General features: G+C 36.5%; 1 protein-coding gene across 1 annotated transcript in view; it reads left to right on the top strand.

The window, feature by feature from the left end:
• The window catches only part of CEP350 (centrosomal protein 350), a 103520-nt gene that overhangs the window by 75394 nt on the left and 10883 nt on the right, over positions 1–17243 (top strand). Inside the window, exons 30-35 of the mRNA XM_081112357.1 lie at positions 2788–2999; positions 6272–6416; positions 7168–7328; positions 10233–10369; positions 13597–13679; positions 14897–16896. Of these exons, the coding sequence (XP_080968483.1) occupies positions 2788–2999; positions 6272–6416; positions 7168–7328; positions 10233–10369; positions 13597–13679; positions 14897–16896 (2738 nt within the window). The remainder of the gene's footprint in view (positions 1–2787; positions 3000–6271; positions 6417–7167; positions 7329–10232; positions 10370–13596; positions 13680–14896; positions 16897–17243) is intronic.

Raw genomic sequence — 17243 nt, forward strand, 5'->3', positions numbered from 1 at the left:
CCTTCTACAGAGAGGAAGGGAGACAGAGAGTTAGAAACATCGATGGGAGAGAAACATCAATCAGCCGCCCCCTGCACATCTCCCACTGGGGATGTGCCCGCAACCCAGGCACATGCCCCTGACCGGAATCGAACCCGGGACCCTTCAGTCCACGGGCCGACGCTCTATCCACTGAGCCAAACCGGTTTCGGCTTGTGTTATTTTTATGACTTAAAAAATAAGCGAAACCGAGAGAGAGAGAGAGAGAGAGAGAGAGAGAGAGAGAGAGAGAGAGAGAGAGACTGCCAAAATGAAGTCTTCCACAGACAGTAGATTGGAGAACCTTTGGTAGTTATCTCTCAGGACGTAGTAGTACAGGTGACTTTCATTATTTTCTTTGTACAATTTTTATATTGTTTGAACTCTTAGAATGAGCATATGTTATTGTTATTGAACAAAAATAAAATACGTTGAAGGACATGAAGCCAAACTGTAGAGGATTCTTCTATTGCCTACTACCTAAAAATTAAACCATTTTCTAAACCATTTAAAATTTATTCACATTCTATTTTGGAATAGGTGAATATCCTTGAGGATTTTTAGAATTCCTTCATTTAACCATTCTGATTATGCTACACATGAACAATATAAAAATATACCTATTTATTTATTTATTTTTATTGTCTAAAGTTTTACATATGTCTCCTTTTCCCCCAATTGACTGCCGCCCCCCACCCCAGCCATCCCCACCCCAGGCAAGTCCCCACCGCCCCAGTGTCTGTGCCCATTGGTTATGCTAATATGCATGCATACAAGTCCTTTGGTTGCTCTCTAACCTGCCCCCCCCCCATTTGTCTCTGGATCTATTCTTGTTCATCAGATTATGTTGATCATTATATCCCACATATGAGTGAGATGATGTGATATTTATCTTTTCTCCGACTGGTTTATTTTGCTTAGCATAATGCTCTCCAGTTCCATCCATGCTGTTGCAAATGGAAAAATATGGAACATGTAATGAATTTGCATGTCATCCTTGTACAGGGGTCATGCTAATCTTCTCTGTATCCGTCCAATTTTAGTATATGTGCTGCCGAAGCGAGCACTAAAAGTATACCTTTTTAACGTTTAAACAGAAGTGCTTTTAAATATCAGGTTATCCTTGTTTACTTTGGGTTATAGGTATTATCTATAATAATAAAAGCGTAATATGCTAATTAGACCAGACATCCTTCCAGAAGTCCTTCCAGAAGACCTTCTAGATGAAGCCATGGCAGCAGGGGCAGAGGCAGAGGTGGCGCTGGTGGGGGCTGAGCCCCTTGCACAAATTTCGTGCATTGGGCCTCTAGTGTTAAATAAAGTTATTTTACAGGTATTAAGCCCAAAATCTTAAGTGGGGTTTTGAATTCAGTATATCAAATGTTAGCATTACTGACCCCAAAGTATAATATGACCAAATTTTTGTGGGGCATTTTATCTGTAGATACAAAGAAGGAAAGCAATTGCCATTCTTAAGATTATATAATAGTAGAGGCCCGGTGTGCGAATTCATGCACAGGTGGGGTCCCTTGGTCTGGCGAGCGATCGGGGCTGATCAGAGCTGTCTCGCCCAGTCCCGGTCAGGGCTGATCCGGTTCGGCTGGCCAGGGCTAGAGACTGCAGGAGGTTGGCTGGCTGCAGGAGGTTGGCTGTGGGAGTGCACTGACCACCAGGGAGCAGCTCCTGTGTTGAACATCTGCCCACCAGTGGTCAGTGCGCGTAATGTTGACTGATTGTTGAGTTGACTGGTTGTAACGGTCGCTTAGGCTTTTATACATGTAGATAATGTCAAGTATTTTCTGTTTAGCCCTGACTGGGTGGTTCAGTTGATTGGAGCATCATCCCATGCACCAAAAGATTGTGATTTGATTCCCAGTCAGGGCACATACCTAGGTTGCAGGTTGGTTCTAGCCCTAGTCTGGGTGTGTACATGGGACAGCCAATCCATGTTTCTCTCTCTCTCTTTCTCTCTCTCTCTCCCTCTCTCTCTCTTTCTCTTTCTCTCGTTCTCTCTCTTCTCCCTTCCTTTCTCTCTAAAAATCAGTTAAAAAAAAGCATACCCTTGGGTGAAAGTTAAAAATAAAAGCATTTTCTGTCTAGTGTCAAACATATTTCTGTTTTCTTAGAAAGAGCACAGGCCACAGTAGACAGGAAATTCCAGGGCAAAACAGTGCTACAGATTCTGAAAGTGCTAATTTAAGTTCAGAGTGTATCTCCATTGGTGCATAAGCCATACTTTACTCATTTTTATTGCTATGTAGCTTTTCATTGTATAAATATATCATAATATATTCTTTTTACTGTCAATAGACATTTGCATTTCTTCCAGTTTTTGACCATTATAACAATCCTGCTAATGACCATGTATATATCTCCTGTGGTTTATATGCAAGATTTCTCTAGGATGTATACCTAGGAGTGGATTTGCTGATCATAGAGTTTTCATCTTTTCAAAATTCTACCAAATAGTCTTCCAAAGTTATTGAACCAATGAATATAATAGTTGTAATTGCTCTTCATCTTCACAAACACTGAGGGTGTCAGTAACTGTCATTGCTGATTATATGTTATATATAATCTCTCAGTGTGCGTGGGCCAAAATTCTTAATTAGACTAATAGACTTTGTAGTAAATGTGATTCATTAAATGATAGGGCTAAAAACTTATATTTAAATGCAACTAATGAAATTATGCTAAAAATAAAGTATAACAGTGGAATATTTCCCTTGACCAAGATTGTGTACTTTTGTTTTCACCCTCTCTTTCTAGAAATAGCAAGTGAGGCGGAATCTCCAGTACTTTCCTACTCTCATCTGCACAGTGAAAGCTCTATTCCAGAAGAATTAGGCAGCTCTGCTGTTGAATATAGACCTTCTGAGTCCATAGTTCAGGAGCAGCCTGGTAGTCCAGATCACAGTATACTTACTGAAGACATGGTTTTTTCACAAGAACTGGAATCTTCTACTTCTCCTAGTAAACATGTAAGTTAATATATATTTACTAGAGGCCCAGTGCACAAAATTAGTGCACTTACGATGGTGAGGGGGAGTCCCTCAGTCTGGCCTGTGCCCTCTCGCAGCCCAGGAGCCCTTGGGGTATGTCCGACTGACGGCTTAGGCCCATTCCCCATGGTGGGGAGCGGGCCTAAGCCATCAGTTGGACATCCTTAGCTCTGCCGCTGCAGCGGGAAAGGCTCCTGCCACTGCTGCTGCACTCGCCAGCCATGAGCCAGGCTTTTGGCTGAGCATCACTCCCCTTGTGAGAGCGCACTGACCACCAGGGGGCAGCTCCTGCGTTGAGTGTCTGCCCCCTAGTGGTCAGTGTGTGTCATAGCGACCCGTCATTCTGCCGTTCAGCCAATTTGCATATTAGCCTTTTATTATATAGGATATCTTAAAGCTTTAGGAAAAAACTGTCTAAAAGGTATATTATTAACAGTTATAGTCTTGTTGCTAATGACAGTGTCAACTATCATAACTAACATAGTATATGACATTTGAGCAAAAATAAAGCTTTTCATTGACTTCTAAAAATTTATAAATATCTGACCTTTTGCTTTAGTGACAGTTATAAAATTATATGCTATTAAGTCTGTTAATATTGAGGGTATAGGAAAGAATATGTGGGAATATCACAAGTTATTAAAATCTGTTTTGTCGCAATAATAGAAACAATAAGAGCTTAAACAGTGTGTCTTTTCTGAAATGTAGCTTATAACTGCTCTATAATGTAGTTTATAACTGCTCTATAAACTCATAGAATAAAAGTAAGTTTTCATCGTTTTAAGGCAGGATCTGAAATGGTTATTGATTCTAAATTAGAATAGTGGTTTTAGAATAAGAAATGTTTTCCACATTGTTCTTAATTCTATACTTCATAAATAAAATTTAGCTGGTAAAAATTTAAGCTACAGACTTAACTCTTTTTAGCTTGAGTTTATAAAGTATATAAAGGAATTAACCTAAAGATATCAAATATTAAATGGACACAAACATTGTGAAAGCCTGTCTATGTTTTTAAAAGTAATTCACCTAAATTCAGAATGGAATATACTTTGTTAAAGTGTATGTTTATTGTGGATGTGAAGAAAGAATAGCATTTCCCTGTTGGAAAATCAGTCAGATTCACGTGTGTGACAACATCTGAAAAATTTAGATGATAGATATCATTTTTTTTTATCCAATGAAGAGCCCATCCCATGTTATGTTGCAAAATATTCCAATGCTTTGTGCACATACTTGAAAACAGAGCTTTTAGGTTGTAAAAAGATTTTTTTATATATATATTTTTATTGATTTCAGAGAGGAAGGGAGAGTGAGAGAGAGATAGAAACATCAATGATGAGAGAGAATCACCGATCGGCTGCCTCCTGCACACCCCCAACCGGGGACCAAGCCCACAACCCAGGCATGTGCCCTTGACAGGAATCGAACCTGGGACCCTTCGGTCTGCAGTCCAATGCTCTATGCACCGAGCCAAACCAGCTAGGGCAGGTTGTAAAAAGATTTTAATGACATTTTCATATTAGTGATTTCTTGGTTATTATCTCTAAATGGGCTTATTGTATATATAATTTACTTGTTACATGATTCCTACCTTCCAGGAATTTGCAACCAAACTGTGCCTTTTTACACAGTCTTATTTATCACTTGCTATAAATTGATTAGATTTTATCTAGCATCCTTATTGAGGTTCAGGATAGCCACTATCTGATCGAATACTAAAAATGTGTTGTTTTCTCACAAGAAAATATATAAAGAAAATCAAAATTAGTGTACCTTAAAGTGATTTTTATAATAAAAATAATATTTATTGAGTATTTAGTTACCAAGGGCCAGGTAGTATGCTGAATGTCTTATGTGGTTAACCTCACAGTGCTCACCCTGAAGCTTAGCAGGCTAGGAAACTTGCCCAGAGTCATAGGGATAGGACGTGATTGACAGCAAGGAATCAGATCAGGCTTTCTTACTTCCAGTTGACATCAAGGTAGAAAGTATGTCCTTAGTAATCTCTTGTGGGCAGTCTTCTTATGCTCTGTTTGCTTCCCTTCTTCCTTCCCTCTCTTCCTTCCTTCAGTACAAGTAGTACATACTTAGTATTTAATTTTTTTCATTAATAAAATGATGATATAATTGACATATAACACTGTATAAGTATAAGGTATGTAGCATAGAATGACTTGACACACATATATTATGAAATGATTGCCACATTAAGTTGACATCCATCACTTCATATAGTTACCAAAAAATTCATTTTCCTTGTTCTGAGAATTTTTAGGATCTACTGTCTTTTTTGTTTGTTAGTTAGTCCTCACCCGAGGATATTTCTACATTGATTTTTAGAGAGAGTGGAAAGGAGAGGGAGAGAAAGAGGGAAACATCAATGTGAGAGAGGCACATCGACTGGCTGCCTCTCACACACACCCTGATCGGGGCTGAGGAAGGAGCCTGCAACCAAGGCATGTGCCCTTGACCAGAATTGAACCCAGGACCTTCAGTCTGCAGACTGACACTTTATCCACCGAGCCAAACCAGCTAGGGCATTAACTTTCAAGTATACCACACAGCCGTGTTAACTACAGTCATCATGTGCCACATTACATCCCAAGTATTTATTTATCTTATAACTAGAAGTTCATATCTTTGACCACCTTCACTCAATACTTTCATTCCCCATCATCCATCTCTGGTAACTACAAATCTGATCTATTTTTTCTGTGAGTTTGTGGGGGTTTTTTAGATTTCACATACAAGTGAGATCATGTAGTGTTTTTCTCTCTCTCTGACTTAATTTCACTTAGCATAATGCCCTCAGGGTCTATCCATGTCATCATACATGATATACCATCTATTTGTTGATGGAGAACTGCCATATGATCCAACATTTACACTTCTGGGTAGATGTCCAAAGGAAACAAAATCACTATGTTGAAGAGATAGCTGTACCACCCCAATTTAGTATGTTTTAAATTAAAAAGAATAACAGATAATATCACTTATACAATAATTATTACTAGTTCATTATAAACATCTTTTAAAGTATGTTTTTCTATAACTTTTTTCTGTTCCTTTAAAAAATTGACGCCTTATCTTTCTTTTGTAAAATTTATAGTGTTTTTTCATTTTTTAAGTCATAGAGTTATTTAAAATTCTTTTAAATAATATTTGTAACTGGTTAATATCTGGAGTTTTAAATAGAATTTACAACTATATCATAGACCAGTTCTCATTTAGTTTTTCTGTTTGCACAGTCACCTCCCAAAAGCTGCACGTCTGTGTCAAAGCTGGAGTCCAGCAAAGGAAGTTATAAGATTGGAGGGCAATGTCGTCCACCTGTCAAGTCCCATCAACCCAGTTACAGTTGGTCAGATGAGTCAATATCTATGACACAGTCAGGTAAGACTAATAAAGAAGAGTTTTTTACTTTGTACCATACTTGAATGTTCTTAATAAGCTTTGTCTAACCATATGCTGGTATGATGTTATCCTTTGTTGCATTTGCCATAAGCCTTTTTTCTTGCCAGGATTAAATTTCATAGTTCTTGGCTTTTCATTGATAATTAATTATATCCCCAATTACACTAAATATGAAAAACTTAGGTTATCTGGTGTTAACGGGCGTCATTTATTCATCAGGCATTTATAGTATTTTTTTCTGTGTCAGGAATCCTTATATGTTCCTATTGCGCTCTGTGCTTCCACTTGTTACACCAGTAACCAAATGTTACCCAGCAGGTCTCCCCTCCTAGAATACAGACTCCTGCAAAGGAGAGTCTATATTTTGTTAACAGTTGTAGCAACAGAACCTAGCAGGTCCTTTGCATTGCATATGGTAGGTAGTTATTAAATGTTTCTTGAATGAATTAATGATGACCATGAGGAGAGATGGGAGGTGATGAAGCAGGATAACAAATCACTAATACATTCTTTTTCAGAAGCTCAAATTTCTTATTTTTAAATGTTAGGTTGACTTTGCCTTTTTTTTAAGATTTATTTTTCAATTACCATTTACTTAATATTATTTTGTATTAGTTTCTAGACTGGCTTTGTTTAAATGGAATATTACATTGCTGCTTTTCATTAGTAGTTATTTAGTTAACTTTATTTTTCAGTTAAAATTAAATAAAAGATTTTGTATCTCTTTCAGAAACTACGTCTGACCAGAGTGACATTGAAGGTAGGATCAGAGCTCTAAAAGATGAGCTGCGGAAAAGAAAATCAGTTGTGGACCAGTTGAAGAAGGAACAGAAAAAAAGGCAGAAGGAAAGACTGAAAGCCCAGGAAGCCAGCCTGATCAAACAGTTAGAGGTTAGACATGGGGGGAAGGTGTTTATAATGTCAGGGCTAATGCAGATGTGATGCCTCAAATGTTTTTAATATATTAACAAATTAATGAATTAGGATTTTTCAGTATTACTTGATATCACATTTTATTCTAACTCTGAAAATAAAAATCTGAGGCCATCTAAACAAACTCTTGCTTATAACACGAAATTAAATATTAAATTAAAATAGTAAATACAATAATAGTATTAAATATTAAAATGAATTTAAGTATTATAATAAGGTTTTTTTCTGAATAAGAAAGATTAAACACCCATGAAAGAAAGATTACTAACCATGCTCTCCTAAGCAAAGAAGCATTAGGTAAATAATTCTAGCTTTTGGAATTATTACTGCCCTTTTCCATTGATTTTTAAATTTTTTTTAGAAAGAGCTAGGGAGGAGAGGGTAGAGAGAGAGAGAAACATTGATGTGAGAGGCACATCTATTGGCTGCCTCCTGCACACGCCCTGACCAATGGGGGTGGGAATCCTGCAACCCAGGTACATGCCCTTGACTGGGAATTGATTCTGCAGCCACTTGTCTGGGCCAACACTCTAACCACTGAGCAACTTGCCAGGCTGTTACTGCCTTAAAAAAATTTTTTTTTATTGTTAGAAGAATGATGTTTCATGCCACACAATTTATTAGTATGGCTCTTTGTACTATTTGGATAGTTCCTGAATAACTCTAAACTTGACTTTTCTCCCAGAAGCTAGCAGCCTTCCCTGATTCTGTGGGCTGGAAACCTGATTTTGATAGCTTCCTCATTCTGTTTTCTCCTACCCATTCAGTCACCAGATGCCATTGATTCCCTTTTATAAAGCTTCTTGTTGTCCCTTCCTATTCCGACTGTCATCAGACTATTTGGCAGTATTTGACCTCTTGCTTCTACTGTGTGCTTAGCCTCTTCAATGTCCCTGCCTCTGGTTGCTTCTCTAGTGCTTGCATACTTTCTGCCAGCCTAGTGTTCATTATAGAATTGGTTGGAACTTCCTACTCATCACAAGAATCCCTTCTCGTGGCATCACCAGAGAAGATCATTCAGCTTCTACCCAAACACTTCTAGTAAAAGGAAATTTCAGATTATCAAGGCAGTTGGCTTCATTGTTGGACTTGAAGTGCTCTAAGTATTAGAAAGCTCTTTGTTAGGTTTAGCCAAAATTTCTGTCCTTTTAATTTTCCTCTTGGTAACACCAAACGTGTTTGTCCTACATTTTGTAATTAAATTTATCAAATATTCAAGTCCCTGTTTATGTGCCCAGAAGTCAGCTAATTACTTTATATGTATTTTTCATTTATTCTCAAAGAAACGAAGTGTGAATATTGCTATCCCTGTTTTGCAGATGAGGAAACTGAGTTTCAGTGAGATTAATGATATCCAGGGACACATAGTTTAAATGTGGTAAAGCTAAGGTTTTAATCTAGATCTAATTCTAAATCCTGTGTCCTTACTGTTACACTACACTATCTTCCACCTGGAAAATGGCCTGCTAGCAGACCTACAAAAAATAGACATTTACACAGTTACACAGTTACACAGTGGGATTAGGGACTGGGGTTGAAATTCACAGATGTGTAGAAGTAAGAAAAAGTGGTTAAGATAGTATGGCCATACTGGGAAGTTCATGTTGGAAAGTAGTGAGAAACCAAATTTAAATATAAAGAATCATGTTCAGGACCTTAGAAATCAGACTGATGAGTTTGGACTTCATCCTGTGGGTCAGTAGTGTTCAATCTGACTACACATTGGAATTAACTGAGGAGCTTTTTGAAAAATACAAATATCCAGTCTCACTCCTAGAGATTTTGATTTAATTGGTCTAGGGTGGGCCCCAGGATTTAAAAGCATTACTATAGGTAATGAGCCATTGAAAGCGAAATGAAATCTATTAAACTGAATAGCATTGCTCAACAATGTTCATTAATGGATATGTTAGCCAGAAAGATCTCTAGAGAAGTGCATAAGAATCTATTTTAGTCAGCATTTTACTAAATGGTTTGAATAAAGACCAAAGAAAGTTCTGTGTTTAGGTTTTCAAAGTATAGTATATAATGGAGAAATATATAATCATAGCGATTCACATTTTGAAAGGAGCCTTTTGGATTTTATTTGATCACAGATTTACTGAGTATATAAGTATCACTTTCAGATCTAAGACATCCTCATCCTCATATATACCTAGTGAGCTAAATTATCTAGCTGTAGTATATGTTTAATACCAGAAGTTACTTTATTAAAACATTAAGACTTCAAAGGAAGGTAATATGGATAGTAAGAGTTGTAAAACTAGGGCTTTTAGCTTTGAAAATTAAGGAGAAATCTAATATGTGAAGAGCTTAGATTTCATACAGATTAGAATTATAAATGATGGAAGTTTTATTTATAGAATGGCTAATAACTAGGAAACATTCTCTGCGATTCGGAGCTATCCCACTCCCAACCACACCTTTCTCTTCAGGATGTGTATTTCTAGTAAGTGCTTCCTCTTAAGCATACTGCCATCGAAACTCAGCATAATGGCTAACTTCTTTAAAAGTCCATGGGAAGTATTAGGCCATCCTTTAAAGAATAATTACATCAGCTAAAGAAGTTTTTTAATGTGGCAGGGCCTGAATTATTGCTTTATAAGTATTAAGATTCTACAGATTGAGACTTTATCATTTCCTAATTGATATTAGGATTATAATTCTACGTCTTGCTTATACATAGACTATTTCAAGAAGGTTTTACAAATAACTGTTGATAGACATCTCAGGAACGATACTGATGCTGGGAGAAAGATTTTTACATTTTACTGTTTTATATTTTATAAAATGAACTATTTTATAATTTAAAATAGTTTTTAAAATTCTGTATAGTGACTCCTCTGATTTTCCTAAACTTAGTCATATGATGAATTCATTAAGAAAACTGAAGCCGAGCTTAGCCGAGATTTGGAAACATCACCAACAGCCAAGCCTCAGATTAAAACGCTCTCCTCAGCTTCTGAAAAACCCAAGATCAAGCCCCTTCCACTACACAGGTAGAAATTTTTGATAACTTCTCTATATTCTGCCTTGTTTGAGAAAAGAATAAGGAAAGACTTTTAGTAGAAGCTATCTTAAGTAACTGTGAAATTGTAATAGTAAAAATATTGGTTTATATTTTTAGTTTTGCTGAAGTAAAATTATTATATATGATATAATTAAAAATCAAATTTATAATAAGGTACAGACTTTAAAATATAGTTTGAATCCTGAAATCTGATAGGTGCAATGAAAATAGTATTCTCTAATATTGCTAATCTTAGCACTGTAAGTTTGTATATACCTTTTGAAAAACAATTTGGCAATGTTTCAAAAGTAAAAAAAAAAATTGTAACTTTTAAAAAGTATATATTTTTTTATTGATTTCAGAGAGGAAGGGAGAGGTTGAGAGAGATAGAAACATCAATGATGAGAGAGAATCATTGATCGGCTACCTCCTGCACGCCCCCTCCTGGGGATCAAGCCCGCAACCTGGGCATGTGCCCTTGACCAGAATCGAACGTGGGGCCCTTCAGTCTGCAGGTCAACGCTCTATCCACTGAGCCGGGTAGGGCAAAAATTTGTAACTTTTGACTCAATAATTCCACTTGGGAAATCTAGCTTGAGAAAATATGGGCTACCAGAAATCTCTATTTGAAAGAATATTGTTTATCACAATATCCGTTATATTAATAAAACAAAAACATTGGAGGCAAACTTTATGTCCAAAAATGAGTGGATAGCCCAATAAATTTTGGTCCTTTTCAGGATAGAATACTATGCAACCAGTAAATGCATATACAGAAGAAACTGAATAGCAACATAGGAATGCATAATCCTATCCTACATAATAAAAGCCTAATATGCAGATCGACCGACCAGCAGAACGACCGGTCAGCGGGGGGCGGCGGCGGCAGGGTGATGGGGGGTGGTGCTGGAGCTGCCTCCTGGTGGTCAGTGCGCTCCCACAGGGGGAGCATCACTCAGCCACAAGTCAAGCTGATGGCTGGTGAGCGCAGCAGTGGTGGCAGGAGCTTCTCCCGCCTCTGCAGCTAAGCCATCAGTTGGACATCCCCCAAGGGCTTCTGGACTGCACGAGAGTCCAGGACATTCTCCCCCCCCCCCCCCAAGTGCATGAATTTTCATGCACCAGACCTCTAGTATGGCATATAAAAAAGTGAGGTTATAATATTCAAACTAAATTTTGAACAATGACTAGGGCTTAGGCAGTCAGTGGGACTGGGAAATGGACATTTCAGAGAGAAGGGTATTTATGAATGACCAAAAGCATATAATAGAAGCTGAACATAACATTTTGCTGGAGTGAGAAGCAACTAGAAAAACAAAGAAAAATTGTGATAACTTTATATTCATTTTTAGTAGTTTCTATTTTATTTTTTAGATCTAAAGCCTTTTAGGTTTAAAAAAATATTTTGGAAGTTTTTTTTCTTTGTTATAAAAGTAATACAGACTCATTACAATTAAATTAACATTACCTGAATTTGAATCTTGGCTCCAGTACCAGCTAGCTCTTCAACTTTGGTCAAGTTATTTAACCTCTCTGTGCTTCAGTTTTTGTTTTTGTTTTTTTAATTTTTTAAATTTTTTTTTATTAATTTTTAGAGGAAGAGAGAGAGAGAGAAACATCGATGTGAGAAACACTGATCAGTTGCCTTCCACATGTGCCTCAGTGGGATTGAACTGCACCTGGGTATGTGCCCTGATTGGGAATTGAACCTGCCACCTTTTGGTGTACAGGATGACGCTCCAACCAAATGAGTCACACTGGCCAGGGTTGTGCTTCAGTTTTTTAATAGAGATTTATATTCCTGTAATAACACCTTACTAATGAATGTGTTATGAGGGTTAAAATACTTAACTTAGAATAGGGCCTAGCACATAATTAGCACTATGTATTAGTTATTATTATTATTATTAGAATATTCAGGAAAACAATAAAAAATGTTTAAATTATATCGTACCTAGGTCTCCCAAAAATCTAAATGTCAACAATTAGATATATTTCTTTCTAGGATTTTTTATGCTTGGATTTTTGTGTATTTTTGTTACATATATTTTTTTTCATTATAAACTGTAAATTTTATTTTAATTTCTACATAATATACTATTGAATGGTTTTAGAGTTTTATTAATCAAGCTACTGAAGGATTTTTATCAGAGATTGATACAATCATATTTGTGTGTGGAGAGATCTTTCTGACTATAATATGAAGGAAAGATAGACGGAATAAGCCTAGAAGTAGGGAGAAAGTAGTCTAAGCCAGGCCTCAAATAATCAGTAGTAATTAGAATAGAGAAATAGGAGATAGATTTCAGGAATATTTAAGAAGAGGACTTAACTGATAGGGACGCAGGGGAAATCTAGGATAATTTCCAGGTTTCTCTTAAGTAGTTGATTGGGTCAAGGTTTCATTAACCTAAAAGCTATAATCCGCAGGTATCTTTTTGTGAGAAGTTCATGATTTGGTTTTAAAATGTTAGTTTTGAGTTGCCTGTACTTCATAAGTGGAATTATCCAGGAAAGATGTCAGGGTTAGATACGTGGGGATGAGCAGCATATAGACGGTGGCTGAAGCCATAAAATATAGCAACATACCCCAAAGAAGGTATGCATTCAGAGAGAATACCAAGTACTAAATATAATAAAATAGCAACGTTTAAGAACATTATAACAGGCAGGATTAGAAGCCAAAAGAGAGACAGTAGCATGAGGTGGAGGAAAGAAGAATTAAGGGGGGGATTTTTTTGAGTCTTGAGGCATACTTATAAGTTGAGGAGGGAAATTTCCAGAATGAAGGACTAAAGACTAGGAAAAAGAATGGATAATTGAGGAGTATCATCAATGAGGCTGTGGAAATGTGTGTGATTTGGGGCAGAATGAGGTTTGAACAATTAGCTTTGAACAAGTATGAGAGACACACCTTTTTCTTTCCTACATCCAAGAGGAAAGGCGGTTGGAATGGCTGTGATTATAGATAAATTTGTAGGTTAAAGGTTGAAGACAAAAAAGTTCATGCTGATGGCCTGTTTTTCTCATTAAAAGAGGCAAGATCATCTACTGAGAGTGATGAGGGTCAGACATAGGCTTGATGAAAGTGGCAAAGGTTGGAAATACCCCTGTGGATAAGAAGAAAGAAGTGGTCTTCTAAGAATTGACTGCTCTGTTATTAGTTATTATAGTATCAGCCTTACATTTATTACTGTTCATTAATTTCTACTTCAGATCTGAAACAGCAAAGAATTGGAAATCACTAACGGACTCAGAACGTTCCAGAGGATCCCTGGAGTCTATTGCTGAGCATGTTGGTATGTAACTAGAAAAAAAAAGACACTGTTGCTACATAGACTGAGGATTTATACTAATGCCTACTCAATTCTCCCTTTCAGCTTTTTTGATTAAATTTCTTAAAGATAATAGATTATTTAATATTTTAAGTTATTTTTATACTTTTAAGTGGTTTCTTGATTATGCATCAGTTATATGAATCTGTCTTTATTGTTCCAAATTTATGATTAAAACCTGAGGCATAGAGACATTAATCTAAAATGGTTGAGTTGCCCTGACCGGTTTGGCTCAATGGATAGAGAGTCGGCCTGTGGACTCAAGGGTCCCAGGTTCGATTCCGGTCAAGGGCATGTACTTTGGTTGCGGGCACATACTCAGTGGGGGGTGTGTAGGAGGCAGCTGATCGATGTTTCTCTCTCATTGATGTTTCTAACTATCCCTCTCCCTTCCTTTCGGTAAAAAACATCAATAAAATATATTTTAAAAAATAAAAAAGTAAGTAAAATAAAATGGCTGTTTAGTTTCTGTATATTTTCAATTTATACTATTTCTCAGGGTAAATATATTTTTTCTATTTAATACAAAGAAAGATAAGAATTATTAAAAATAAAGTATTAGTCAATGAGGAAATAAAACAGGCATAAAAACCTTACCTTGTAACAACGGTGAAATAGCAATTTGAATTCAAATTTTAATTCTTGGTTTGTTAGCACATCTGATCTTACTTATTTTCTTCTTATTTTGCTATTTTAGCTCTTAAAGTATTATATTTGCAGAAATAGTTTATCTTTTTTCTTTCCACTTTTTATATTCAAAAGCTTAGTTAAAATCCTCAGGAAAATTCATTCTTTTAGAAGTATATATATATATTTGAGTGAGAGACAAATATAGTATATAACATATAGTATTTGTCACAAAATTCTGTTTTTGCATTATTTGAGAATGATCATGCAGATCAATGCCTCCATAAACTTAGATCCTTTTTTTTTTTTTTTCACTTTATAAGTTAGGATAGTAAGAAATTATTCCAACTTTAAATTTTCAGTCATTTTAAATATCTATTGTTGGTACAGTATATTCTCTTAAAGGAAAAACTTACCTTATATTATAACCAAAGCAGGTCAGATTTATTGACCAAAGTGTTTATTAACTAAGATTTGGCTTTTATTTAAACACTGGTTCCAGAAATTGAGAAATTGTGATTAAATAATTTTTATGTGATTTTCTTTCCTTTTAGATGCTGCATTGGCAGGTTCTGAGAGATCAGTATCAGAAAGGTCTTTATCTGCTTATGCCAGGAGAGTGATTGAATTGGACAGTCGAATAGAAGAGCATTTTCAGACTTCATCACCAATTCTTAGATCATCAAGGAAAATCGGAGCAGAATCTGGAGATTCTATAGAAAATATACCTTCATTACCTCCTCCCAAAGAATTAAATGCCCCTAATAGAATTCTGGATGTGTCAGGTGCCAAGGTTGAAGAAGAAGCTAGTCAAAACTCTGAAATACAAGAAGTAAAATATGCAGAGTTAGAGGAGAGTACAGTTGAAGAAGCCTATTTTAAACAATCTAGGAATTCTGATGTCTTACTGAAACTAGACCTGGAACAAGGAGATTCATCTGAAATTCTTTCAAGGAAAGATCTTTCTTTAGATGCTGTAAATGTTCAGAAAGACTTAGTTAGCTTAGCCATTGAGGACCTTGATAAAAAAGAATTGAGAGAGAGACAATCAGATCAAGATATAGATCATAGTCAAAACATCCAATCAGAAAGAGGCATTCTTCAACAAAAGAATATAAAGGAAAGAGACTTGCCTTTGTCAGAACATCTTCTTGCTCCTAAAGAGATATCATACTCTGAAGATTTTGAAGTGTCTTCTGTCAAGAAAGACATTTCAGCTGAATTGTGTAAAGGTAACTTTGAGGTAACGTCATTGTTGTCACTCAGGAGAGACACTCAGTCTTGCAGAGATAGGTTACAGCCAACAAGAAGCTCTAAAAGTGAAGCCAACAGCTTTGGTACTGATGGTGAAATCAGTGAGTGCCTCAGTGAGAAAAGCCTTTCTATTCATAGCAATATCCACTCTGAAAGGCTGTTAGAACTCAAGTCTCCTACTGAGCTCATGAAAAGTAAGGAGCGCAGTGATGTGGAGCATGAACAGGGGGTTACTGAATGTTCTTCTTTGACCTCAGTTCCTGTTGCAGATGAGTTACTTGATTTCCACATTGGTGATAGGGTATTGATTGGCAATGTTCAGCCGGGAACTCTTCGATTCAAAGGTGTGACTAGTTTTGCTAAAGGATTTTGGGCTGGAGTGGAGTTGGATAAACCTGAAGGAAATAACAATGGAACATACGATGGCATTGTGTACTTTGTGTGCAAAGAGAAGCATGGTATTTTTGCTCCTCCACAAAAAATATCTCAAATTCCAGAAAACTTTGAAGACTATGTAGACATAAATGAAGAAGAAGACTGTTACTCAGATGAACAATATCAATACAATAATCAAGAACAAAAAGATGCAGAGGGTCCCACATTTGATAGAGAAAAGGATGCAGTTGAATATTTGTATGAAAAATCTTTACCTGGTGTGCACAATATTGAAGCCTCAGTTGATAGAAGCCTTAAAATAGAAACAGACCATTTACAGGACATTTCTGAGGTACTTGAAGCCGATGTTCACCAGCAATCTCCAGTGGATTCACTGATTTCTTCAAAGGAAAACAAAGACCTTGTTTCTGGTGCCACAGAAGATGTTTCCGTTGCTGTAGAAGACGATACTTTAGACAATACCTTTTCTGAAGAATTAAAGAAGCAACAGCAGATTACAGAAAAGGACGAGAATCTGTATCCCGAGGTTTCAGAAAAACTTTCTACCCCACTTCTGGATCTTTTAACCAGAGAAAAGAACCAGTTGGAAGCCCAGCTGAGGTCATCAGTAAGTGAGGAAAAAAAATCAAAGCAACAACTAGAAACAGTCAGCTTACTAACAGACAGTTTACTAAAAGTCTTTGTGACAGACACAGTCAGTCAGCTACAACAAATTAAAAAAGCCAGGAATGAGAAAATTCAGCTTAGCAATCAGGAGTTTCTTGATGATCAAAAGAAAGTACCACCCCAAGGCCTATCTCCAAATCTTGAGGAACAATCACCAAGTGTTCCAGGTGACTTCTTAAGGTCTGAATTGGATGATGAAAAAGAGGAGATTTCTTCTCCAGATATGTGTCCCAGACCTGTAAGTATTTTGCCTAGAAGAAATGTCAGTTAACCTCACCTTTGTCATGCATTTTAATTCAGATTTTGTGTGTGGCAGGTTATTTATTAGATGAAGATCAGTGTACTAGTTTTTAAAGGCCTTTAACTGTTTTTCTGTCAAGTATAATTGTCCTCTGTTATGTCATGAGTGGTCACTATAGGGTTGTCACAAACACTGACAGGTTTATGTTGGATTGACAACTCTTGAGTACTGCCCACAGATTAGATAGATTCCCTTTCAGATTCATTGAACAGATTTCCCATGGAGCTTTACAGTGGTTCTCAACCCAGTTCTTTTTTGCCTATGAATTTATTTGTCCCCATATC

This window comes from Myotis nattereri, assembly GCF_964212035.1.
Source record: "Myotis nattereri genome assembly, chromosome: 18".
Classification (NCBI taxonomy): Eukaryota; Metazoa; Chordata; class Mammalia; order Chiroptera; family Vespertilionidae; genus Myotis; species Myotis nattereri.